At 39.3% G+C, this 27,462-nt stretch overlaps 1 protein-coding gene, 1 long non-coding RNA gene and 1 pseudogene across 2 annotated transcripts; 2 read left to right on the top strand and 1 right to left on the bottom strand.

Moving 5' to 3' along the window:
• Positions 1-2,643: 2,643 nt before the first annotated feature.
• LOC131016370 (uncharacterized) lies at positions 2,644-5,282 on the bottom strand. Its single transcript, XR_009098933.1, has 3 exons — positions 5,126-5,282; positions 3,557-3,637; positions 2,644-2,951 (listed from the first exon to the last, which is right to left on the bottom strand). It is a non-coding gene; the product is annotated as an uncharacterized LOC131016370 (long non-coding RNA).
• A 3,162-nt stretch (positions 5,283-8,444) lies between these two features.
• LOC131016369 (60S ribosomal protein L4-1-like) lies at positions 8,445-9,770 on the top strand (annotated as a pseudogene).
• Positions 9,771-17,962: 8,192 nt separating this feature from the next.
• LOC131016368 (60S ribosomal protein L4-1-like) lies at positions 17,963-19,291 on the top strand. Its single transcript, XM_057945058.1, has one exon. It carries the CDS (start codon positions 17,995-17,997, stop codon positions 19,204-19,206), a length of 1,212 nt encoding a protein of 403 aa, XP_057801041.1. The 5' UTR covers positions 17,963-17,994; the 3' UTR covers positions 19,207-19,291.
• Positions 19,292-27,462: the final 8,171 nt, after the last annotated feature.

The following is a 27,462-nucleotide window of genomic DNA, read 5'->3' as shown; positions in this document are numbered from 1 at the left end:
GCTAAAAGTTGAAAAAGCTAAATGTAGAAGCATGGCTCTTGATGGGAGTCTAAGTGAGGTGAGTGATGATTTGACAATTAAAACTATCTCATAAAAGAATTGTATCTGTAAAAATCTTTCAGGGTTTGCTAATTAAAAACACTCAAATACTCAATTTAAATAAATATGCAATGCAAAAGAATTTAAAAGATTAAATTTTACAAAGTTTTTGTAAATCATTTTTGTTGGAATTAAAATAAACTCGTTTTTATTCACCAGCGTGAATCGTCTCATACTTCTAAGTTCAAAATTTACTCTAAATTTAGCTAGGGAAAAGCGGGGCGTTACATCCCTCCCTCCTTATAAAAATTTCGTCCTCGAAATTGCATATCTGGGTAATCTTGTTCGAGATATACTAGTCATTTGTTTCATGTGCTTCTTATGTGGCCTTTTCCATCATGTGATGGTTCCACTACATGACGAGAACAATATCATTGTTCCGTAAAATTTGAACCTTGCAATCTAGTTTTCTCTTCATAACTTAAGCCCTGAGCTTGGACTATCTCATCTTTCTTAATCACATACTTTCTTACTGCAAGACGTAATACTTAGTGAATACATCCACTATCCTTCACCAACCATTAGTGCATTATTCATGACTTTCGTGAATCCTTTCGTTTTTCTTATTCTTGAGGCGAGACACATTTTCTCACCAATATCCATTTTCATTTCGTGCTTTCATAATCCTTTCTCGCAATTCACACTTAACTATTGATGCAACTGCACAACTTGATATTGTCTCCGGATGGTGAACAATTACTAAACCGAATAAGGCAATCACCAATAAGTACTTCATATTTAGTGGTGAAACATCTTATATTAATTTCCAATTGATGGTACCATCATAATTCTTCACTAATTCGAGTCGTCTCTGTTGTCTTACATTCAAATCTCTTTGCTCGAAAAAGCACTTCAAATTTTTGTCATCTACAAGGACCTCACACTTAACTCCGTAGAGATAGTGTCTCCAAATTTTCAACACATGCACAACCCCAACGAGTTCTAAGTCATAACTTAGGTAATAATTCAACTTTGGGGCTAATGAGACATAGTGCTCAAGTTCTCTACGGTTTAAAACAAATATTTGATTTCTTAGAACATTCCTCTTGATGGAGCTTTTGACACTTTAGCCAAAACAATCACCCTTCTAGCGTGAGGTTGTTGGCTCTGAGGCTGGGTTGGATCTTAAATCTTATTCTAAAGTCCCCTTTTTTTTTTTTTTCCATTCTCGAAGTTTCTATTGTGTCCTTCATTCTATTTTCTTTCCTCCACCACATCTTGAGGTGGTGTATATCCAGATTGTGCCGGAGTTTTCCCATTCTCCCTTGGTAGCAGTGACTCGATGGTGAGAGTCTTGCTCGTTGGTTGCTCATACGTAATATATCTTTGGCTTGATAGGGGAATTGAATATCTCATGACGTCATTTGTTTGCGAACTCCTCCACGCGTTTCTCATAAGTGTCCACCATATTTGGAGCACGTATTGACAGCTGGTTGGAAGCTTCATCATACTCACTATCTGCTCTGATTCTCCGCTCGGGATTTCAGAAGTCGCTTTGATTCTACCAATGGATGGTTAAAAGACAGGTTGTTGCTCAGTGTATCTTTCTAACTGTGAGAATATCACCTTCTAGTACTTCGAGAACTGGCAGCAAACTAAGTCATTCTAGTCATTACTGTGCTTATCGTGATAAAAGAATATCTTATTGTGACAACTACATAGTGTGAGTCTATACATTGGGATGACGCTCTACTCAAGATCAACATTCTAATTGACAATCACCGAGATCTTAGTTATGTGGGCTGGCCAGACCCAGCACAACGAATCACTCAGTCAAATGGGAGCTTCGCCCCTAATCATGTCAACTTCTTATCTCTTATAAAGCTCTAAGTCAACTTCTAACTTAAAGAACTTACTTCTAAGTACTTCAATCATAAATCTTTGGTATCATATAGGTCCATTCTATGTCGTTCTAGCGGTGCTATCACGACTAACATTCGTAAGGCATTATTGGGTGGTTCTCAAACGGTTTGTAAAAGAACTCATCATTCAAATCATATAGGCAGTGAACCTAAAATGATAACATAAAGCTTTCTCATCATTCATTCATACATACATACATACATATATTTGCTTTCTTTGAAATTTTGAGTCATATGGACATTAAATGTCCCTTTCATGAAAAACTTTGCTTATGCCGGAAAGATTCAAGGAATCTAACTCGACCATACATACATACATACATACATTGATTCGTTAAGGGCTCGGGTTGTCCCAAACACGAAATACATTCATTGAGTCGTTATGGGTTCGGGTAGTCCCAAACACGACAAAAAACATTCACATAGCATTGTAAACATAAGGCGCACATTTTCTTGAAACTTTCATAACATCTGAAATACATATATGTATATTTTTGAAACTATTATCGTACCTTAGTTGCGGCAGTGTGACGGCGAGCTAAGGGCTACTGACATTCTTAGAAGTCTAGAGATACTATTCTAGACTCGACATCAAAAAGCTTATGGTTATCAGAGACATGAAAGAAAACTTATGCTCTGATACCATTCTGTCACACCCCAATTCTTGAATGAATAAATGTAGTCGAGGTGCAACTAATTCATAGAAATAAACAAGGAACAACCTTGTTAAAACCCGAATAATAAGATAACGAGTCGGGCTAGGCCCCTTTGGATCACAAGTTTTGTTTCATGCTTCTGACAACCGACATTCATTAGCATAAATTTAGTAGTGAAGAGTCTAAGCTCGGTCAGGTATATCATTTGAAATTTAACATGAAGATCTTAAGTTGGGAAAACAAAAGACGGATATGAGTACTTGCTACAGCGGAAGTCTAAAATAGGAATTTAGCCCTAGCCTCAGCTCCGTCCTGTCAGCACCAGCCAGCCAACCTGAAAACATTTGAAAGTATTTTTGGGCTAAGTACTAATGTACTTAGTGGGCATGCATTTTATGAAACATTTCATATTTTAATAAAGACAGTTTATCCAATCATAATTGACATGACTTAGAAGGTTTTAAATTGAAAGAACTTCTAAGCATGTTAAAATAATTTCTTTCATTTGTGCGCACATGTCACACTCCCTTTCTGTTACTCGCTGTGATCCCGGACCTTTTAGCCACCGACGGATCCATTTCTCCCATTGCACTTGCCCTGAGGACGTAACTCAGACAAGTTGAATTGACCTCGGGACGCTACCCAGGCAGGCCTTACATGATCCATGCTCCGGAACACATCCCGTCGAGCACCCTTATAACGCCTCTTACATGAATTAGTGCCCGATGGAGATCAACCCACCGAAACAACTAACAAGTGTACACAATTCTCAAATAACGTGTTAGGCCATAAGAGAACCTCGATCGATCCATGAATTGCGAGCCTTAAACAGAGCAGAGTGCACATAAACATTTTATTGGATAAACAGTTTGCATTTCATTGAAACATTTAGAGCTTAATAACTCAATCATACTTTATACATTTGGAAAGTAAGCCCACCTGGTTAGGCAAAGCCTGAAGATCATAATCACATAAACTCATCTTGGGAAAGCAGTGCTAATCCCCCTTGGTCCACAAAGCCTACAAGAAATTCTATCCTTAATAGGTCTCATGAAACTAATCTTAATTCTTAGTGAGTGTGCTAATCTTTCTATGATTCACTTAGCCGGGTTTTCAAAATTTAATAAATAAATAATTGAAAACGAAAGTTCTTGAGTCAAAGACACCAACAATATCTTTACTCGATTTTTCTTTAATAATTGGATTTAATGAAAACCAATTTAAACCATAGGTACTTTTATTTGCAAAAATACTTATGCAAATCCATGTCATGCTTAGCATATAATAAGTAATCACTTAATATATGCACACAATAATTATATTATTATTATGCAATCATAATTAAAATAATAATGAATTAATTAAACCAATTACAAAGTCTAATTACTAAATTAATTAAAGACATTTTCTTAATTAAATAACATGCAGCCAAATCAAATAACATAATTAAGAGCTAAATCCTTTAAATCAAAAGTGCACCCCAAAATCCTTAAATAAAATAAAGGCCCAACTAAATTAAATCAAGAACCCAGCCAATTTAATTAAAAATCGGCCCATCATAGGCCCAACCTCAAACCCTTTTCTTCCTTTCCCTCTCACTCAGAAGCACACACAAACTCTCACACAGACCCACGCTCAAGTGGAGCGGCGCCCTCTCTCCCTCGGAAATTCCGCCGCCGCAAACGCTCGCCGGAGGAGCAGCGGTGATAAGCCGCCGCCACCAGCTCCCTCTGATCTCTCTCTCTCACTCCACGCACGCTGACACACACACATACACGCTGCAGCAGCGACCGCCGGCGATACCACACCGCCGCTGCCGCCTCCCTCAGAACTCCGCCCGGCTCCCTCTGCTCGCCTCACTGAACTCCGACCGCCACCACCTTCCTCCTTGGCGACGGCGAGGCGCCGCCGCCTCCCTCGTTCTCAGATCCGAAGACCCACCCCTCTCTCGCTCCGATTGACAGCAACAAAGCCGTCGTCGGAGCCCTAGCTCAACACCACCGACTTCACACTTCCTTGCTCCGATTCCTGGCGACAGCAGCGAGGGCCGCCGCCGACCGCCGCGCCTGACCTCCAGCCCAGCCCTCTGCAACCCCAGCCCAGTCCGTCTCCCTCTAATCTCATCCCTCTGTTTTCGGCGATCAGCAGCGGAAGCCGCCACTTCACCGACTCACACACATACCGCACATACTCAACAGGACACACATACACACCAATCAAGCCTCGACACAACAAGTTCGAAAAGTTAAAGCTTCAAGACTCTTCTTTCATAAAGATCTTTTCTTTTCCTTTTCAATGAATCATGCTTTCATTTATAAGTATATGCACAGATTATGAATAAATATGTATTTTCGTATAAAAGTTGTTTTAGATGAATTTCAGTGAAGGTATGTATGGCTGTGATTCTTTGTTGGCTAGCTATGATTTGTGTGTGAAAGTAATGGACGTGTCTCATTCAATATTGTAAAAACAAGTCATGTAGTTTAAAGAAGAAGAAGAAGAGGAAACCTTGTGATAATGGTGTGTTGAGGAAGAGTTCTTTGAATGATGGTATCTTGTTGTATACTTGAAACTCCATGGATAGGCTGGAACGAGAGAGTAATTTGAAGGATATTTGAGTTGCTAGTGAAAGTGCAAGGGATGGGTTTCCTTCAACTATGCAGAGATGTTTGAGGGCTAAAATTAGGGGAGTTGTTGGCTGCCAAGTATGGCTAAAAGTTGAAAAAGCTAAATGTAGAAGCATGGCTCTTGATGGGAGTCTAAGTGAGGTGAGTGATGATTTGACAATTAAAACTATCTCATAAAAGAATTGTATCTGTAAAAATCTTTCAGGGTTTGCTAATTAAAAACACTCAAATACTCAATTTAAATAAATATGCAATGCAAAAGAATTTAAAAGATTAAATTTTACAAAGTTTTTGTAAATCATTTTTGTTGGAATTAAAATAAACTTGTTTTTATTCACCAGCGTGAATCGTCTCATACTTCTAAGTTCAAAATTTACTCTAAATTTAGCTAGGGAAAAGCGGGGCGTTACATCCCTCCCTCCTTATAAAAATTTCGTCCTCGAAATTGCATATCTGGGTAATCTTGTTCGAGATATACTAGTCATTTGTTTCATTTGCTTCTTATGTGGCCTTTTCCATCATGTGATGGTTCCACTACATGACGAGAACAATATCATTGTTCCGTAAAATTTGAACCTTGCAATCTAGTTTTCTCTTCATAACTTAAGCCCTGAGCTTGGACTATCTCATCTTTGTTAATCACATACTTTCTTACTGCAAGACGTAATACTTAGTGAATACATCCACTATCCTTCACCAACCATTAGTGCATTATTCATGACTTTCGTGAATCCTTTCGTTTTTCTTATTCTTGAGGCGAGACACATTTTCTCACCAATATCCATTTTCATTTCGTGCTTTCATAATCCTTTCTCGCAATTCACACTTAACTATTGATGCAACTGCACAACTTGATATTGTCTCCGGATGGTGAACAATTACTAAACCGAATAAGGCAATCACCAATAAGTACTTCATATTTAGTGGTGAAACATCTTATATTAATTTCCAATTGATGGTACCATCATAATTCTTCACTAATTCGAGTCGTCTCTGTTGTCTTACATTCAAATCTCTTTGCTCGAAAAAGCACTTCAAATTTTTGTCATCTACAAGGACCTCACACTTAACTCCGTAGAGATAGTGTCTCCAAATTTTCAACACATGCACAACCCCAATGAGTTCTAAGTCATAACTTAGGTAATAATTCAACTTTGGGGCTAATGAGACATAGTGCTCAAGTTCTCTACGGTTTAAAACAAATATTTGATTTCTTAGAACATTCCTCTTGATGGAGCTTTTGACACTTTAGCCAAAACAATCACCCTTCTAGCGTGAGGTTGTTGGCTCTGAGGCTGGGTTGGATCTTAAATCTTATTCTAAAGTCCCCCTTTTTTTTTCCATTCTCGAAGTTTCTATTGTGTCCTTCATTCTATTTTCTTTCCTCCACCACATCTTGAGGTGGTGTATATCCAGATTGTGCCGGAGTTTTCCCATTCTCCCTTGGTAGCAGTGACTCGATGGTGAGAGTCTTGCTCGTTGGTTGCTCATACGTAATATATCTTTGGCTTGATAGGGGAATTGAGAAGCTATTGTAACGACTAGCATGCAGCAGGGTTGAGAAGCTATTGTAACGACATCTTGGCTTATTGGTTGTAGGGGTGGTGGTGAATCCATGGATACTCTGGAAGTACAAGATTGTACAATTGTGGTGTGTTACCAAAAATGGAACTCGGCAATTTATATATTTATAGGCAATTTTTCAAAAACACATAATTTAGTATGGAACTTAGTATAAAATAATAGTAGTCAAAAAAACATGCCACAATTGCAAATTTGAAAGTTCTGCCAACAAGTAATGCACTTTAATTTTTTGCTTGCCGACATATCTGCCGAATGGCAAAAAAAGGTGTTCCAACTGGCATGCAACTTTTTTATACTGTCAAGTTCTAGCACCCTTCAAATCATAGCAGACACATTGAAATACGGCAATGCCATATACAGCTTTATTTTTGTGCTTGCCGATATATCTGTCGAAAGACAAGAAAAGGTGGTCAAACTTGCATGCAACTTTCATATCATGCAGACCCATGCCCATATTACAAGGGAATCAATTGCAGACCTCTGGCACTATCAAATAAATGATAATTTTGTGAAACTTATTTTGCCGTTATTTGTGCCGAAAGTGAATGAAAACCAAGGACAACTAGCATGCATCCTTGAAATTTATGTCAGATGATTACCATGAATTGCAATGAACGAAAAAAAAATCCGTTTGGAGCAACATTAAAATATTCAGAACGCATAAAATCAAAAAGAAAATATTATATAAAGGGGTTATTGCCGCAAAATACATATAATTTGTAAATTTTCTGGTTTATAACATGACCTTATAATTTGACCAGAAAATACATCAAGGGGAGTTAAAGTAAAAAATAAAATATTATATACAGCAATAACTTTGTTTGTTTGCTCCCACGTGATATTTAGAGCTTCCTATACAAGATCATGCTGCACTTGTTAATTGGATTGAAGCATGTGACACAAAAAAACAAAAGTCATAGTCAAAAGATGTATCTCAAAACACAACAATTTCTCGAATTTATCAAATATTTAAAATTTTAAACATCTCACTCGTCATGATACAATTATAGATATTTTAGATAGTAATAGACCCGCGCGGTTCTATAATAATAGGTGACTTCAAAATGCGAATATTCGTGTATTCATTTCATTCAATTAAAAACTTTTACTCTTAAGCCAAAAAAATTACATATTTCTTCAATATTTTCTATATTCTTGTATATCTTCTAAAATTAGTGTGTTTCTCATATTGAGGTAAGTTAAGACTATTTTTTTCGATATTCAATAATAATAATAATAATAATAATAATAATAATAATAATAATAATAATAATAATATCAAATAATAACTTACTACTACCACTATACGTGGCTCTGATAACACTATGCGTGGTATAGATTAAATATTTTATGTTATATAAATATAATTATGCAGCGGATAAGTAAGAACCTTGTTTTTCAAAAGTTTGAAAACTTTGTTTGACAAGTATTAGTTGAGGAATATAAATTTCATTTTTAACATATTCATTTATTCTTGGACTTGCAAGACATTTTGCAATGTGCATAATAAGTCTATTAATCCATTTAATTTTTTCTTTTAATTTTTTAAAGCACCAATTTTATTCAATATTACATAATCATAATAAGCATCAAATAATAAGCATCAATTTTATTCTTAGTTGTTTTCCCGTATCCAGCCCCCGGGAAAATGGCCGCCGCCGCCGCCCGCCCCCTCGTCACCGTGCAGTCCCTGGAGAACGATATGGCCACCGACGGAGGAGCCGCAGCCAACTGCCTGCCTCTTCCTGACGTAATGAAAGCCGCTATCCGCCCCGACATCGTCACGTTCGTGGACGGCCAGATCTCCAACAACGCCCGGCAGCCTTACGCCGTCTCCAAACACGCCGGCCACCAGACCTCTGCCGAGTCCTGGGTACCGGCCGTGCAGTCTCCCGTATCCCCCGTGTACCCGGCGGTGGTACCCACCGCGCCGGGCAGGGAGCCTTCGGCAACATGTGTCGCGGCGGACGAATGTTCGCTCCGACGAAGATCTGGCGCCGCTGGCACAGAGCTGTCAATGTCACGCAGAAGCGCCACGCCGTCGTTTCGGCGATCGCGGCTTCCGCTGTACCTTCTTTGGTCCTTGCTCGCGGACACAAAATCGAGGAGGTTCCTGAATTGCCTCTTGTTGTTTCCGATTCCGCTGAGGCTGTAGAGAAAACTAGCGCCGCGCTGAAAATCCTCAAGCAAATCGGAGCATTGGCCGATGCCGAGAAGGCGAAGGATAGCCAAGGTATCCGCGCCGGAAAGGGGAAAATGCGCAATCGCCGCTACATTTCGAGGAAAGGACCGCTGATTGTCTACGGAAATGAAGGATCGAAGCTGGTGAAGGCCTTCCGCAATATCCCTGGCGTAGACATCGCGCATGTTTCGCGCCTCAATCTGCTGAAGCTTGCTCCCGGTGGCCATCTCGGGAGGTTTATTGGTTGGACCAAATCTGCTTTCGAGAAGCTTGATGAGGTTTATGGCACTTTCGACAAGCCTTCAGAGAAGAAGAGTGGGTATGTGCTTCCCAGGGCTAAGATGGTGAATGCTGATCTTGCTAGGATTATCAACTCTGATGAATTGCAATCTGTGGTGAGGCCGATCAAGAAGGAATTGAATAGAGCTCAATTGAAGAAGAATCCGCTGAAGAATCTAAATGTAATGTTGAAGCTCAACCCGTACGCCAAGGCTGCCAAGAGAATGGCGCTTCTGGCTGAGGCGCAGAGAGTTAAGGCCAAGCAGGAGAAACTTGACAAGAAAAGGAAACCAATCACGAAGGAGGAAGAAGCAGCAATCAAGAGCGCTAGCAAGGGATGGTACAAGACAATGATCTCCGATAGCGACTACACTGAATTTGAAAACTTCACAAAATGGTTGGGCGTATCTCAGTGAGGGGTTTTTGAGCTTACATTTTTTCCTTTCATGTTTTTTTGAAGCTTAAATGGAGAGTTTTTGTTAAGACTTAAAAAAAAAAAATAAAATAAGCATCAAATATATAATCATGATCAGACGGATTTAAACTCATAATAAATAAAAACTTATATTTGAAGAATTTCTTCAAATCTTCAAGCAAGAAAGGAAATGTAGTAGCCCGCTCTTTTATTATATTTAAATCCAGTAATATAATAATTATTATTTCATCTTTCAGTAAATTAAGCCCAGTAATTATTTATGATTTAAATTCAGCTTATGACACTGGATTATATTCTAATTGAAGCAGGGTTATTATTATTATTATTTCTTGAGTCGTGAATTTATTCCGACTTATAAAGAATTAAATCTACGGATTTAATTTAAGCTAAGCAAGGAAGCAGATATCGAGTAGTTTCATAAACACGCGATATTAACAAAATCCGGTAGTTAGATTTTTTTTTTAAAAAAAAACGTAATACAATATAATCTATTCATTTTTGGTGCTAACAACTAAAGCTGATAATACTTCAGATGGATAACTGCGAAGAGTACTTTTGAATGAGACCGAGAAGAGTCTGGATACAAAAAAATAAATATAGATACAAGGCATAGATCAAACCAATTACTCTCAATCATTAATATACAAGTCTAAGAAGAATAAGATAAGGGAAAGAAATAAATGCACAACACGCTCCTCCAACTCCACGCCTATACTGTACATCTTTTTGACTCCAACTCCACGCCTATACTGTACATCTTTTTTACTCCAGCTCCAGCAGCATATTTGCAAAATTTTCACACCTGAACACCTTCAATTGGGTTTCAGATTTCAAGCATATAACCTCCTCATACCCATTCCACACTTAAACGTCTTCATCATTCTCTGCCAAAGTATTTTCAAGTATCAGTTTAATTCAATATTCAGCAATCCAACCAAGCACCATTCAAGGTATTTCATGCTATCTCAGTTCACTCTCTTCATATACATATATCACATCCCAGTAGAGCATGCTTTATATATTAGAAATGCAGTAGTTAATGAGCTTGATTATTTAGTTACATGGCACTCTGTAGCATCTTTAAACTTCACCAACGAATAGAGAAAAGAACACCAGAACTCATAAAACAAATACAGACATAGCATACGCATACACATAAAGTATTAAGTTCTGTTTTTCTTACGCAAAAAGGTCCATAGGCATTTATACCATATCGCTGATTAAGAATCAAGGCAAAATATAACTTAGCTTTTAGAAAGGCATCGAACGCTGCCCTGCACAGTCGAGCCGCAACAACGGCAATAACGACGGCAACTTCTTACGGCCTCATCGGAGCCCGAGAACGACAGCAGCGGCTGCCGAGGCTCCAGTTGGCGACGGTGGCGCGGCCGAAGGCCAAGCGACGCTGATCGCGGCCCAGAACAGAGCAGCAGCGGCGACGGCCTCCTATGAGCGTCTGCCGTCCGATGTAGCGAGAGAGAGAGAGGGCGGCGGATAGAGAAGGCCGCGACTCCGGCGAACAACAGCAGTCGGCGGCAACGGGAGAAGCAGCAGCCGCTCCAGACGGCGGCGATGGCTCCCAGTCGACGGTGCTCGCCGGATTTGCAGAACACGGCGGCAACTGAATGGCCGGAGAAGAAGACCGATCGGCGCCGGATGTCGACTGGATCGAGCGAGAGAGAGAGAGATGTGAGCAGCGATTCCTTTCTTGATTGAGAGAGAGAGCCGAGCGCTGTTGTGAGAAGGAGAGAGATGCAGTATTGATATTAAGAGAGATAATGGGTTCTGCTTTATAAAAAGGGGAGTCTCGATAATTAGAGAGAGAGAGAACATGTTATACTTTAATAAAGATAGAGAAAAAGAGAGAGAGAACCGATAGTGGGAGAGAAAGAGGAAAATGTCGGTAGAGAGAAAAGAGAGATAGAGAGGCGTGAGAGATGCTTGTGGAAGAGAGGAGTGGGCCTTTCTCAATTGGGCCTAGTTCATTTTATTTGTTGGGCCGGAGATTAATTCATTGGGCCATCTTTTTATTTTTATCTGGGCCGAATTTATTTAATGTTCTTGGGCTGAAATTTATTTAATTCTATTGGGCCTGTTTCAGATTTGTTTAGTTCAGCCCAGCTGTTAATTCGTCATTTGAGCCGATTAAATTGTCTATTGGACTAAGATTAATTCTTTCCAGTCCACATTAATTATTATTTGGACTCCTATTATTTAATAATAATGGGTCTCGAATTTATATTATTTGGGCTCCTACAATTTAATTGATTAAGTCCAATGAAATTTATTTAGTTAAACCCAATGAGACTTATTAATTTAGGCCCCACTATTAATCCTAGTTATATTTAATTAGTGATTATTTTTTTTAAATAAGTAAGTTAGACTAATTCAAGATGAGTAGATTATTAAGATTAACTATCCGATTTCATAAAACGAGCTTTAATCCTATAGTTGGATTATTATCAGAAATTTCTCGGTTTATTATCTCAGAATAATAATTAACGGAATAAGAGTCATGCATAGTTATTTTATGCATTCGCATTTATTTGAGAATTTCCCTCGAATTAAAATCTTGTTTATTTTCTCGTATTAAAGGTCAAGCACAAGAGTTTAAGGCTTAGTCGTGAGTCTCTACTACCAGGTGGGCATTTCTTACGCGTAAAATAAAAATACTATTTAAGAACTATGCAACTTTCATGCTTTAAAATGCAAAATTAGATTTTGAAATGAGTTATGCTTTATTATGCTTAAATGAGTTAAACTTTATTTTTCTTTATTATCTACGCTTGTCACGCTTTAATAATTTACACTATGCTATTTACGCTTAATTACGGCTTAAATTTTATAATTTATTATTTATGCTTTGTTATGTTTTTAAGAGATTTACGCTTAAGTGAGTTACGCTTTGTTACGCGCCTACGTGGTTCACGCTTTGTTACGCTTTAATGCTTTACGCTTATTATTTAACGCCTATGTGAGTTACGTTTTAATGCTTTATGCTTATTATCTAATGCTTATTTAATGCTAACAAGATCGATTCCTGAGCGGATAGCTATCTTGCCAGGATATATATATTTATATATGCAACGCGACCGTGAGTCAATGAGAGGGTTGGCCGGTCAAACGTCCGTTTAGGGAGGCCTCCCTCAACGGTACGATGCTAGCGTCTGTTGGGGGAGGCCTCCCTCAACAGTACGATGCCGTGTCCGGTGAGGGAGGCCTCCCTCACGGCGCGATGCCTGTGTTCGTTGAGGAAGGCCTTCCTCACGACACGATGCCTATTGATATGATTTTTGATAATGAGGAATGCACTTACGCTATTTATGAATTTGAAAATGATAAAGAACTTGAAAGAAGATTCATGTCACTTATATGATGCTATGGTTTGATGATAAAATGTTAAGCTTATAATTTAGTTTTTGGGCAACTGCCACTAAGTACTTTTGTACTTAGCCCTGCATATGTTTATGAATGTGAAGGTTGAGCTGTGATGAACGAAGAAGTGTTGCTGAGTGGAGCTTTTGTCGAACTTAGAATAGGCTCAGAAAGGATATGTGTCTGCATACATGTATCTCAGTCTTGCCTTCCGCTGCAAACACTGATTATGTTTTAGTCAAGTCTATAATTATGTCAATTTCTCTTCAAGAAATATTTAACGCTTACTCGGGTTCATCGAGTATCCTTTTTAACTATATGCGTCAATCTTTCAATGTCTTAAATTTTATTTCAAGAATTAATGCTAGATATAAATGTCTATAATCGAGTTGTAAATGAGTCAAATGTGCCCTTTCTAACCCCGCTTCTTAAATCCCTTCCCTAGTCACGATTTCCCGGATTAGCTATCCTTAGTTAAGGTCGGTCGTGACAGGAAATGATTACAACACTTCAAGCAAAAAGGAAATTGTAACACCCCGCCCATTTATATTAAGTTTAGAATAATTTTAAACTTAGATTTAAGATGATTCACGTCGGATTGAGAAAAAGAATTTATTTTAATTCCAACAAAAATGATTTACAAAAGCATTTGTAAATTTAGTTATTAAGTTTATATGCATTGCATATTTATTTAATTTAGCATTCAAGCATTTTCACGAGCTTTTAATTAGCAAACCCTGAGGAATTATTACAGTTCCAATAATTCAGTCCTGAGGGATTTTAATTATCAATCCTCACTCAACTCACTTACACTCATACCTCCCATCAGCCGCCCTACACCTATTCAAGCAGCCCAAAATTCAGGCTTTATGCCATGCTTGGCAGAGGCAATCAAATGCCCCATTTTCAGCCCCAAAGTCAGCCTTAAGCCATGCTTTTAGCCCAAAAGTCAGCTAAAAACAAGCATCCCATCATGCCACCCTATTTACCCAATCACAGCTGCCCCTTATTCACCCAATCACAGCTGCCCCCTTATTCACCCAATCGCAGCTGCCCTATTCACCAACCCATGCTGGAGTCAATCAAATTCCCCAACACACCTCCTGCAAAATTTAAGTTAATACTGAAGTCATGTTCCCACTCTTCTCAATAAATCACAAGTCACCAATCTCAACATATACTCCTTCAAGGAGCTCAAGTTCAGCCAAGAACATCCGTCTAGCCCATTCTCCTTTCCAACAAGCAAGTAGGATCAAATATTCACTGAAATTTCTCACAAGGTAATCACCTGCTATTCTCTGCTTACCTCTGTTCATACATCGTGCGTCAAGCTTCAAACTTGTCCAAATCATGTACAAATTCGATATATACACAGCAACACATTCAAACTTTTGAAAAATGACATTCATATTATATATATGCATACATATTCTGTGTATATACGCATGTGTTTATATCAAAGTGTCAAAAGATTTTACATATTCGGTGAATGTATAGAAAAGAGAAAAGTCGGAGTCTTGAACTTGTTTGTGCTTGAGCCGTTGATGTTGTCGGGTGGGAGTCGTTGTCGTGTGTCGGGTCTGAAAGGGATCGAGGGAGGCGGCGGCGACTCCGCCGCTGCCAAGGGAGGAGACGGCGCAAGGGGGGCGTCTATGTGTGGGCGTGTTCTGTGTGCTGAGAGAGAAGGGAGTCCGAGAGGGAGGGAGCGGCGATCTCGCCGTTTCCAAGGAGGGAGACGACTCGGACGGAGATAGAGGGCGCCGGTAGCAACCCTCCTCATCTGCTGCTGCTGTCGGCGATGGTGGCTTGGCTGCTGTCGCCGGACTGATTCAGAGAGAGAAAGGGAGTCGACGGCGTTCCGTCGTCGCCAAGGAGGAGAGAGAACAGGGGTTGGTGCGGTGACTGGGTTTAACAGAGGGAGGCGCGGCGGCAGTCCACTTCTTCGGCTGTCGTCGGGCGATCTGTGAACAGGGAAGGGTGTCGGGGAAGGTTTGGCCTAGAGGTTCAGGCGCCGCAGCAGCTCATCGCTGTTGTCGTCGCCGGAGATCTGAGGGAGGGAATCCGAGTCACGGTCGGCGGCAGCTTTTGTGTTGCAGTCGCCGAGAAGGGAGAAGAGAGAAGGGAGCTGGAGCCTGTCGCCGCTTGCTCCGGCGAGCTCCAGCGGCGGTGAGGTTCGAGCAGTCGAAGGGGAGATGAGCAGTTGAGAGAGGCGCGAGAGAGATGTGTTGTATGCATTCATTTATTTATTTGTTTCATAATCTCAAATTACTACGTTGCCAATTATTGTTATACACGACAATAATAATTGCCCATACTTTACTTCGGCAGTATTGTATATTTCGGCAGTTACAATGTCGGCAATTTGAATAATCCTATTTCGGTAAATAAACATAAATTTCGGCAAATCCAATTACGCAACCTCAATTCACTAGATGATAAAAAGGATAAGTACAAAACTTACATGAACATACGAACGAGGGTGAGATTACGCAAACATTACAGGTATTGTGGGATTCCAAATCCCACAACAAATTTCTTAGAATTTAAAAACAAACAACACACAATCTTGATCAACCACCAACAACCATGCAACAAGCATACAAAAAGACCGTACGTAAGTATCGTCCAACATACTCCATCCGCCTATTCTATAGTCGGACGTACAGGAGTGCCAGTATAACCCGGAGAGTCATCTCCAGAGTTATAGGATCCATACGATTCCGACGTCGACTCGGGCGGCGGTGGAGTAAATATGCTCTTGATGAATAGCCAATCAGCTTCCCCCTCGGTGTAGTAGCACATAAGGTGTGGGCTTTGCTGAAAAATGAGTATATCTATTAAGTTAAACATTACTATATCTACAACTAATGAATAAAGTTGTCGTTGAGATGAGCTTACGACTTGTATCCGGCGCCACGTACTGTCACAAGCAGAAACAGTGTTGTTAAACCTATCATGCTGCGCCCCGTAAATCTCCAGCAGGGTTGAGAAGCTATTGTAACGACTCTCCCACTCCTTAACCTTACGCACATATTCATCCAAAGAGATGTACACTTGTTGAGTTTGTTCCATGGTAAGGGCAATACGTTCGAGGCACCGAAGGTTGCCGGCGTCGTCGCCGTAAACCCAAACTCCACGGTCCTTTTCATAGTTAATGTCGGCCAAGATATTCGTCTCGACTTGCCTAACCCACGGAGGGGTATAGAACACGACATCTTGGCTTATTGGTTGTAGGGGTGGTGGTGAATCCATGGATACTCTGGAAGTACAAGATTGTACAATTGTGGTGTGTTACCAAAAATGGAACTCGGCAATTTATATATTTATAGGCAATTTTTCAAAAACACATAATTTAGTATGGAACTTAGTATAAAATAATAGTAGTCAAAAAAACATGCCACAATTGCAAATTTGAAAGTTCTGCCAACAAGTAATGCACTTTAATTTTTTGCTTGCCGACATATCTGCCGAATGGCAAAAAAAGGTGTTCCAACTGGCATGCAACTTTTTTATACTGTCAAGTTCTAGCACCCTTCAAATCATAGCAGACACATTGAAATACGGCAATGCCATATACAACTTTATTTTTGTGCTTGCCGATATATCTGTCGAAAGACAAGAAAAGGTGGTCAAACTTGCATGCAACTTTCATATCATGCAGACCCATGCCCATATTACAAGGGAATCAATTGCAGACCTCTGGCACTATCAAATAAATGATAATTTTGTGAAACTTATTTTGCCGTTATTTGTGCCGAAAGTGAAGGAAAACCAAGGACAACTAGCATGCATCCTTGAAATTTATGTCAGATGATTACCATGAATTGCAATGAACGAAAAAAAAATCCGTTTGGAGCAACATTAAAATATTCAGAACGCATAAAATCAAAAAGAAAATATTATATAAAGGGGTTATTGCCGCAAAATACATATAATTTGTAAATTTTCTGGTTTATAACATGACCTTATAATTTGACCAGAAAATACATCAAGGGGAGTTAAAGTAAAAAATAAAATATTATATACAGCAATAACTTTGTTTGTTTGCTCCCACGTGATATTTAGAGCTTCCTATACAAGATCATGCTGCACTTGTTAATTGGATTGAAGCATGTGACACAAAAAAACAAAAGTCATAGTCAAAAGATGTATCTCAAAACACAACAATTTCTCGAATTTATCAAATATTTAAAATTTTAAACATCTCACTCGTCATGATACAATTATAGATATTTTAGATAGTAATAGACCCGCGCGGTTCTATAATAATAGGTGACTTCAAAATACGAATATTCGTGTATTCATTTCATTCAATTAAAAACTTTTACTCTTAAGCCAAAAAAATTACATATTTCTTCAATATTTTCTCTATTCTTGTATATCTTCTAAAATTAGTGTGTTTCTCATATTGAGGTAAGTTAAGACTATTTTTTTCGATATTCAATAATAATAATAATAATAATAATAATAATAATAATAATAATAATAATAATAATAATAATAATAATAATAATAATAATAATATCAAATAATAACTTACTACTACCACTATACGTGGCTCTGATAACACTATGCATGGTATAGATTAAATATTTTATGTTATATAAATATAATTATGCAGCGGATAAGTAAGAACCTTGTTTTTCAAAAGTTTGAAAACTTTGTTTGACAAGTATTAGTTGAGGAATATAAATTTCATTTTTAACATATTCATTTATTCTTGGACTTGCAAGACATTTTGCAATGTGCATAATAAGTCTATTAATCCATTTAATTTTTTCTTTTAATTTTTTAAAGCACCAATTTTATTCAATATTACATAATCATAATAAGCATCAAATAATAAGCATCAATTTTATTCTTAGTTGTTTTCCCGTATCCAGCCCCCGGGAAAATGGCCGCCGCCGCCGCCCGCCCCCTCGTCACCGTGCAGTCCCTGGAGAACGATATGGCCACCGACGGAGGAGCCGCAGCCAACTGCCTGCCTCTTCCTGACGTAATGAAAGCCGCTATCCGCCCCGACATCGTCACGTTCGTGGACGGCCAGATCTCCAACAACGCCCGGCAGCCTTACGCCGTCTCCAAACGCGCCGGCCACCAGACCTCTGCCGAGTCCTGGGGTACCGGCCGTGCAGTCTCCCGTATCCCCCGTGTACCCGGCGGTGGTACCCACCGCGCCGGGCAGGGAGCCTTCGGCAACATGTGTCGCGGCGGACGAATGTTCGCTCCGACGAAGATCTGGCGCCGCTGGCACAGAGCTGTCAATGTCACGCAGAAGCGCCACGCCGTCGTTTCGGCGATCGCGGCTTCCGCTGTACCTTCTTTGGTCCTTGCTCGCGGACACAAAATCGAGGAGGTTCCTGAATTGCCTCTTGTTGTTTCCGATTCCGCTGAGGCTGTAGAGAAAACTAGCGCCGCGCTGAAAATCCTCAAGCAAATCGGAGCATTGGCCGATGCCGAGAAGGCGAAGGATAGCCAAGGTATCAGCGCCGGAAAGGGGAAAATGCGCAATCGCCGCTACATTTCGAGGAAAGGACCGCTGATTGTCTACGGAAATGAAGGATCGAAGCTGGTGAAGGCCTTCCGCAATATCCCTGGCGTAGACATCGCGCATGTTTCGCGCCTCAATCTGCTGAAGCTTGCTCCCGGTGGCCATCTCGGGAGGTTTATTGGTTGGACCAAATCTGCTTTCGAGAAGCTTGATGAGGTTTATGGCACTTTCGACAAGCCTTCGGAGAAGAAGAGTGGGTATGTGCTTCCCAGGGCTAAGATGGTGAATGCTGATCTTGCTAGGATTATCAACTCTGATGAATTGCAATCTGTGGTGAGGCCGATCAAGAAGGAATTGAATAGAGCTCAATTGAAGAAGAATCCGCTGAAGAATCTAAATGTAATGTTGAAGCTCAACCCGTACGCCAAGGCTGCCAAGAGAATGGCGCTTCTGGCTGAGGCGCAGAGAGTTAAGGCCAAGCAGGAGAAACTTGACAAGAAAAGGAAACCAATCACAAAGGAGGAAGCAGCAGCAATCAAGAGCGCTAGCAAGGGATGGTACAAGACAATGATCTCCGATAGCGACTACACTGAATTTGAAAACTTCACAAAATGATTGGGCGTATCTCAGTGAGGGGTTTTTGAGCTTACATTTTTTCCTTTCATGTTTTTTTGAAGCTTAAATGGAGAGTTTTTGTTTAGACTTAAAAAAAAAAAATAATAAGCATCAAATATATAATCATGATCAGACGGATTTAAACTCATAATAAATAAAAACTTATATTTGAAGAATTTCTTCAAATCTTCAAGCAAGAAAGGAAATGTAGTAGCCCGCTCTTTTATTATATTTAAATCCAGTAATATAATAATTATTATTTCATCTTTCAGTAAATTAAGCCCAGTAATTATTTATGATTTAAATTCAGCTTATGACACTGGATTATATTCTAATTGAAGCAGGGTTATTATTATTATTATTTCTTGAGTCGTGAATTTATTCCGACTTATAAAGAATTAAATCTACGGATTTAATTTAAGCTAAGCAAGGAAGCAGATATCGAGTAGTTTCATAAACACGCGATATTAACAAAATCCGGTAGTTAGATTTTTTTTAAAAAAAAAAAACGCAATACAATATAATCTATTCATTTTTGGTGCTAACAACTAAAGCTGATAATACTTCAGATGGATAACTGCGAAGAGTACTTTTGAATGAGACCGAGAAGAGTCTGGATACAAAAAAATAAATATAGATACAAGGCATAGATCAAACCAATTACTCTCAATCATTAATATACAAGTCTAAGAAGAATAAGATAAGGGAAAGAAATAAATGCACAACACGCTCCTCCAACTCCACGCCTATACTGTACATCTTTTTGACTCCAACTCCACGCCTATACTGTACATCTTTTTTACTCCAGCTCCAGCAGCATATTTGCAAAATTTTCACACCTGAACACCTTCAATTGGGTTTCAGATTTCAAGCATATAACCTCCTCATACCCATTCCACACTTAAACGTCTTCATCATTCTCTGCCAAAGTATTTTCAAGTATCAGTTTAATTCAATATTCAGCAATCCAACCAAGCACCATTCAAGGTATTTCATGCTATCTCAGTTCACTCTCTTCATATACATATATCACATCCCAGTAGAGCATGCTTTATATATTAGAAATGCAGTAGTTAATGAGCTTGATTATTTAGTTACATGGCACTCTGTAGCATCTTTAAACTTCACCAACGAATAGAGAAAAGAACACCAGAACTCATAAAACAAATACAGACATAGCATACGCATACACATAAAGTATTAAGTTCTGTTTTTCTTACGCAAAAAGGTCCATAGGCATTTATACCATATCGCTGATTAAGAATCAAGGCAAAATATAACTTAGCTTTTAGAAAGGCATCGAACGCTGCCCTGCACAGTCGAGCCGCAACAACGGCAATAACGACGGCAACTTCTTACGGCCTCATCGGAGCCCGAGAACGACAGCAGCGGCTGCCGAGGCTCCAGTTGGCGACGGTGGCGCGGCCGAAGGCCAAGCGACGCTGATCGCGGCCCAGAACAGAGCAGCAGCGGCGACGGCCTCCTATGAGCGTCTGCCGTCCGATGTAGCGAGAGAGAGAGAGGGCGGCGGATAGAGAAGGCCGCGACTCCGGCGAACAACAGCAGTCGGCGGCAACGGGAGAAGCAGCAGCCGCTCCAGACGGCGGCGATGGCTCCCAGTCGACGGTGCTCGCCGGATTTGCAGAACACGGCGACAACTGAATGGCCGGAGAAGAAGACCGATCGGCGCCGGATGTCGACTGGATCGAGCGAGAGAGAGAGATGTGAGCAGCGATTCCTTTCTTGATTGAGAGAGAGAGCCGAGCGCTGTTGTGAGAAGGAGAGAGATGCAGTATTGATATTAAGAGAGATAATGGGTTCTGCTTTATAAAAAGGGGAGTCTCGATAATTAGAGAGAGAGAGAACATGTTATACTTTAATAAAGATAGAGAAAAAGAGAGAGAGAACCGATAGTGGGAGAGAAAGAGGAAAATGTCGGTAGAGAGAAAAGAGAGATAGAGAGGCGTGAGAGATGCTTGTGGAAGAGAGGAGTGGGCCTTTCTCAATTGGGCCTAGTTCATTTTATTTGTTGGGCCGGAGATTAATTCATTGGGCCATCTTTTTATTTTTATCAGGGCCGAATTTATTTAATGTTCTTGGGCTGAAATTTATTTAATTCTATTGGGCCTGTTTCAGATTTGTTTAGTTCAGCCCAGCTGTTAATTCGTCATTTGAGCCGATTAAATTGTCTATTGGACTAAGATTAATTCTTTCCAGTCCACATTAATTATTATTTGGACTCCTATTATTTAATAATAATGGGTCTCGAATTTATATTATTTGGGCTCCTACAATTTAATTGATTAAGTCCAATGAAATTTATTTAGTTAAACCCAATGAGACTTATTAATTTAGGCCCCACTATTAATCCTAGTTATATTTAATTAGTGATTATTTTTTTTAAATAAGTAAGTTAGACTAATTCAAGATGAGTAGATTATTAAGATTAACTATCCGATTTCATAAAACGAGCTTTAATCCTATAGTTGGATTATTATCAGAAATTTCTCGGTTTATTATCTCAGAATAATAATTAACGGAATAAGAGTCATGCATAGTTATTTTATGCATTCGCATTTATTTGAGAATTTCCCTCGAATTAAAATCTTGTTTATTTTCTCGTATTAAAGGTCAAGCACAAGAGTTTAAGGCTTAGTCGTGAGTCTCTACTACCAGGTGGGCATTTCTTACGCGTAAAATAAAAATACTATTTAAGAACTATGCAACTTTCATGCTTTAAAATGCAAAATTAGATTTTGAAATGAGTTATGCTTTATTATGCTTAAATGAGTTAAACTTTATTTTTCTTTATTATCTACGCTTGTCACGCTTTAATAATTTACACTATGCTATTTACGCTTAATTACGGCTTAAATTTTATAATTTATTATTTATGCTTTGTTATATTTTTAAGAGATTTACGCTTAAGTGAGTTACGCTTTGTTACGCGCCTACGTGGTTCACGCTTTGTTACGCTTTAATGCTTTACGCTTATTATTTAACGCCTATGTGAGTTACGTTTTAATGCTTTATGCTTATTATCTAATGCTTATTTAATGCTAACAAGATCGATTCCTGAGCGGATAGCTATCTTGCCAGGATATATATATTTATATATGCAACGCGACCGTGAGTCAATGAGAGGGTTGGCCGGTCAAACGTCCGTTTAGGGAGGCCTCCCTCAACGGTACGATGCTAGCGTCTGTTGGGGGAGGCCTCCCTCAACAGTACGATGCCGTGTCCGGTGAGGGAGGCCTCCCTCACGGCGCGATGCCTGTGTTCGTTGAGGAAGGCCTTCCTCACGACACGATGCCTATTGATATGATTTTTGATAATGAGGAATGCACTTACGCTATTTATGAATTTGAAAATGATAAAGAACTTGAAAGAAGATTCATGTCACTTATATGATGCTATGGTTTGATGATAAAATGTTAAGCTTATAATTTAGTTTTTGGGCAACTGCCACTAAGTACTTTTGTACTTAGCCCTGCATATGTTTATGAATGTGAAGGTTGAGCTGTGATGAACGAAGAAGTGTTGCTGAGTGGAGCTTTTGTCGAACTTAGAATAGGCTCAGAAAGGATATGTGTCTGCATACATGTATCTCAGTCTTGCCTTCCGCTGCAAACACTGATTATGTTTTAGTCAAGTCTATAATTATGTCAATTTCTCTTCAAGAAATATTTAACGCTTACTCGGGTTCATCGAGTATCCTTTTTAACTATATGCGTCAATCTTTCAATGTCTTAAATTTTATTTCAAGAATTAATGCTAGATATAAATGTCTATAATCGAGTTGTAAATGAGTCAAATGTGCCCTTTCTAACCCCGCTTCTTAAATCCCTTCCCTAGTCACGATTTCCCGGATTAGCTATCCTTAGTTAAGGCCGGTCGTGACAGGAAATGATTACAACACTTCAAGCAAAAGGAAATTGTAACACCCCGCCCATTTATATTAAGTTTAGAATAATTTTAAACTTAGATTTAAGATGATTCACGTCGGATTGAGAAAAAGAATTTATTTTAATTCCAACAAAAATGATTTACAAAAGCATTTGTAAATTTAGTTATTAAGTTTATATGCATTGCATATTTATTTAATTTAGCATTCAAGCATTTTCACGAGCTTTTAATTAGCAAACCCTGAGGAATTATTACAGTTCCAATAATTCAGTCCTGAGGGATTTTAATTATCAATCCTCACTCAACTCACTTACACTCATACCTCCCATCAGCCGCCCTACACCTATTCAAGCAGCCCAAAATTCAGGCTTTATGCCATGCTTGGCAGAGGCAATCAAATGCCCCATTTTCAGCCCCAAAGTCAGCCTTAAGCCATGCTTTTAGCCCAAAAGTCAGCTAAAAACAAGCATCCCATCATGCCACCCTATTTACCCAATCACAGCTGCCCCTTATTCACCCAATCACAGCTGCCCCCTTATTCACCCAATCGCAGCTGCCCTATTCACCAACCCATGCTGGAGTCAATCAAATTCCCCAACACACCTCCTGCAAAATTTAAGTTAATACTGAAGTCATGTTCCCACTCTTCTCAATAAATCACAAGTCACCAATCTCAACATATACTCCTTCAAGGAGCTCAAGTTCAGCCAAGAACATCCGTCTAGCCCATTCTCCTTTCCAACAAGCAAGTAGGATCAAATATTCACTGAAATTTCTCACAAGGTAATCACCTGCTATTCTCTGCTTACCTCTGTTCATACATCGTGCGTCAAGCTTCAAACTTGTCCAAATCATGTACAAATTCGATATATACACAGCAACACATTCAAACTTTTGAAAAATGACATTCATATTATATATATGCATACATATTCTGTGTATATACGCATGTGTTTATATCAAAGTGTCAAAAGATTTTACATATTCGGTGAATGTATAGAAAAGAGAAAAGTCGGAGTCTTGAACTTGTTTGTGCTTGAGCCGTTGATGTTGTCGGGTGGGAGTCGTTGTCGTGTGTCGGGTCTGAAAGGGATCGAGGGAGGCGGCGGCGACTCCGCCGCTGCCAAGGGAGGAGACGGCGCAAGGGGGGCGTCTATGTGTGGGCGTGTTCTGTGTGCTGAGAGAGAAGGGAGTCCGAGAGGGAGGGAGCGGCGATCTCGCCGTTTCCAAGGAGGGAGACGACTCGGACGGAGATAGAGGGCGCCGGTAGCAACCCTCCTCATCTGCTGCTGCTGTCGGCGATGGTGGCTTGGCTGCTGTCGCCGGACTGATTCAGAGAGAGAAAGGGAGTCGACGGCGTTCCGTCGTCGCCAAGGAGGAGAGAGAACAGGGGTTGGTGCGGTGACTGGGTTTAACAGAGGGAGGCGCGGCGGCAGTCCACTTCTTCGGCTGTCGTCGGGCGATCTGTGAACAGGGAAGGGTGTCGGGGAAGGTTTGGCCTAGAGGTTCAGGCGCCGCAGCAGCTCATCGCTGTTGTCGTCGCCGGAGATCTGAGGGAGGGAATCCGAGTCACGGTCGGCGGCAGCTTTTGTGTTGCAGTCGCCGAGAAGGGAGAAGAGAGAAGGGAGCTGGAGCCTGTCGCCGCTTGCTCCGGCGAGCTCCAGCGGCGGTGAGGTTCGAGCAGTCGAAGGGGAGATGAGCAGTTGAGAGAGGCGCGAGAGAGATGTGTTGTATGCATTCATTTATTTATTTGTTTCATAATCTCAAATTACTACGTTGCCAATTATTGTTATACACGACAATAATAATTGCCCATACTTTACTTCGGCAGTATTGTATATTTCGGCAGTTACAATGTCGGCAATTTGAATAATCCTATTTCGGTAAATAAACATAAATTTCAGCAAATCCAATTACGCAACCTCAATTCACTAGATGATAAAAAGGATAAGTACAAAACTTACATGAACATACGAACGAGGGTGAGATTACGCAAACATTACAGGTATTGTGGGATTCCAAATCCCACAACAAATTTCTTAGAATTTAAAAACAAACAACACACAATCTTGATCAACCACCAACAACCATGCAACAAGCATACAAAAAGACCGTACGTAAGTATCGTCCAACATACTCCATCCGCCTATTCTATAGTCGGACGTACAGGAGTGCCAGTATAACCCGGAGAGTCATCTCCAGAGTTATAGGATCCATACGATTCCGACGTCGACTCGGGCGGCGGTGGAGTAAATATGCTCTTGATGAATAGCCAATCAGCTTCCCCCTCGGTGTAGTTGCACATAAGGTGTGGGCTTTGCTGAAAAATGAGTATATCTATTAAGTTAAACATTACTATATCTACAACTAATGAATAAAGTTGTCGTTGAGATGAGCTTACGACTTGTATCCGGCGCCACGTACTGTCACAAGCAGAAACAGTGTTGTTAAACCTATCATGCTGCGCCCCGTAAATCTCCAGCAGGGTTGAGAAGCTATTGTAACGACTCTCCCACTCCTTAACCTTACGCACATATTCATCCAAAGAGATGTACACTTGTTGAGTTTGTTCCATGGTAAGGGCAATACGTTCGAGGCACCGAAGGTTGCCGGCGTCGTCGCCGTAAACCCAAACTCCACGGTCCTTTTCATAGTTAATGTCGGCCAAGATATTCGTCTCGACTTGCCTAACCCACGGAGGGGTATAGAACACGACATCTTGGCTTATTGGTTGTGGGGTGGTGGTGAATCCATGGATACTCTGGAAGTACAAGATTGTACAATTGTGGTGTGTTACCAAAAATGGAACTCGGCAATTTATATATTTATAGGCAATTTTTCAAAAACACATAATTTAGTATGGAACTTAGTATAAAATAATAGTAGTCAAAAAAACATGCCACAATTGCAAATTTGAAAGTTCTGCCAACAAGTAATGCACTTTAATTTTTTGCTTGCCGACATATCTGCCGAATGGCAAAAAAAAGGTGTTCCAACTGGCATGCAACTTTTTTATACTGTCAAGTTCTAGCACCCTTCAAATCATAGCAGACACATTGAAATACGGCAATGCCATATACAGCTTTATTTTTGTGCTTGCCGATATATCTGTCGAAAGACAAGAAAAGGTGGTCAAACTTGCATGCAACTTTCATATCATGCAGACCCATGCCCATATTACAAGGGAATCAATTGCAGACCTCTGGCACTATCAAATAAATGATAATTTTGTGAAACTTATTTTGCCGTTATTTGTGCCGAAAGTGAAGGAAAACCAAGGACAACTAGCATGCATCCTTGAAATTTATGTCAGATGATTACCATGAATTGCAATGAACGAAAAAAAAATCCGTTTGGAGCAACATTAAAATATTCAGAACGCATAAAATCAAAAAGAAAATATTATATAAAGGGGTTATTGCCGCAAAATACATATAATTTGTAAATTTTCTGGTTTATAACATGACCTTATAATTTGACCAGAAAATACATCAAGGGGAGTTAAAGTAAAAAATAAAATATTATATACAGCAATAACTTTGTTTGTTTGCTCCCACGTGATATTTAGAGCTTCCTATACAAGATCATGCTGCACTTGTTAATTGGATTGAAGCATGTGACACAAAAAAACAAAAGTCATAGTCAAAAGATGTATCTCAAAACACAACAATTTCTCGAATTTATCAAATATTTAAAATTTTAAACATCTCACTCGTCATGATACAATTATAGATATTTTAGATAGTAATAGACCCGCGCGGTTCTATAATAATAGGTGACTTCAAAATGCGAATATTCGTGTATTCATTTCATTCAATTAAAAACTTTTACTCTTAAGCCAAAAAAATTACATATTTCTTCAATATTTTCTATATTCTTGTATATCTTCTAAAATTAGTGTGTTTCTCATATTGAGGTAAGTTAAGACTATTTTTTTCGATATTCAATAATAATAATAATAATAATAATAATAATAATAATAATAATAATAATAATAATAATAATAATAATATCAAATAATAACTTACTACTACCACTATACGTGGCTCTGATAATACTATGTGTGGTATAGATTAAATATTTTATGTTATATAAATATAATTATGCAGCGGATAAGTAAGAACCTTGTTTTTCAAAAGTTTGAAAACTTTGTTTGACAAGTATTAGTTGAGGAATATAAATTTCATTTTTAACATATTCATTTATTCTTGGACTTGCAAGACATTTTGCAATGTGCATAATAAGTCTATTAATCCATTTAATTTTTTCTTTTAATTTTTTAAAGCACCAATTTTATTCAATATTACATAATCATAATAAGCATCAAATAATAAGCATCAATTTTATTCT

Source organism: Salvia miltiorrhiza, chromosome 3 (genome assembly GCF_028751815.1).
Source record: "Salvia miltiorrhiza cultivar Shanhuang (shh) chromosome 3, IMPLAD_Smil_shh, whole genome shotgun sequence".
Classification (NCBI taxonomy): domain Eukaryota; kingdom Viridiplantae; phylum Streptophyta; class Magnoliopsida; order Lamiales; family Lamiaceae; genus Salvia; species Salvia miltiorrhiza.
Note: the sequence above shows the minus strand (reverse complement) of the source record. Positions and strands in the feature narration are given on the sequence as shown.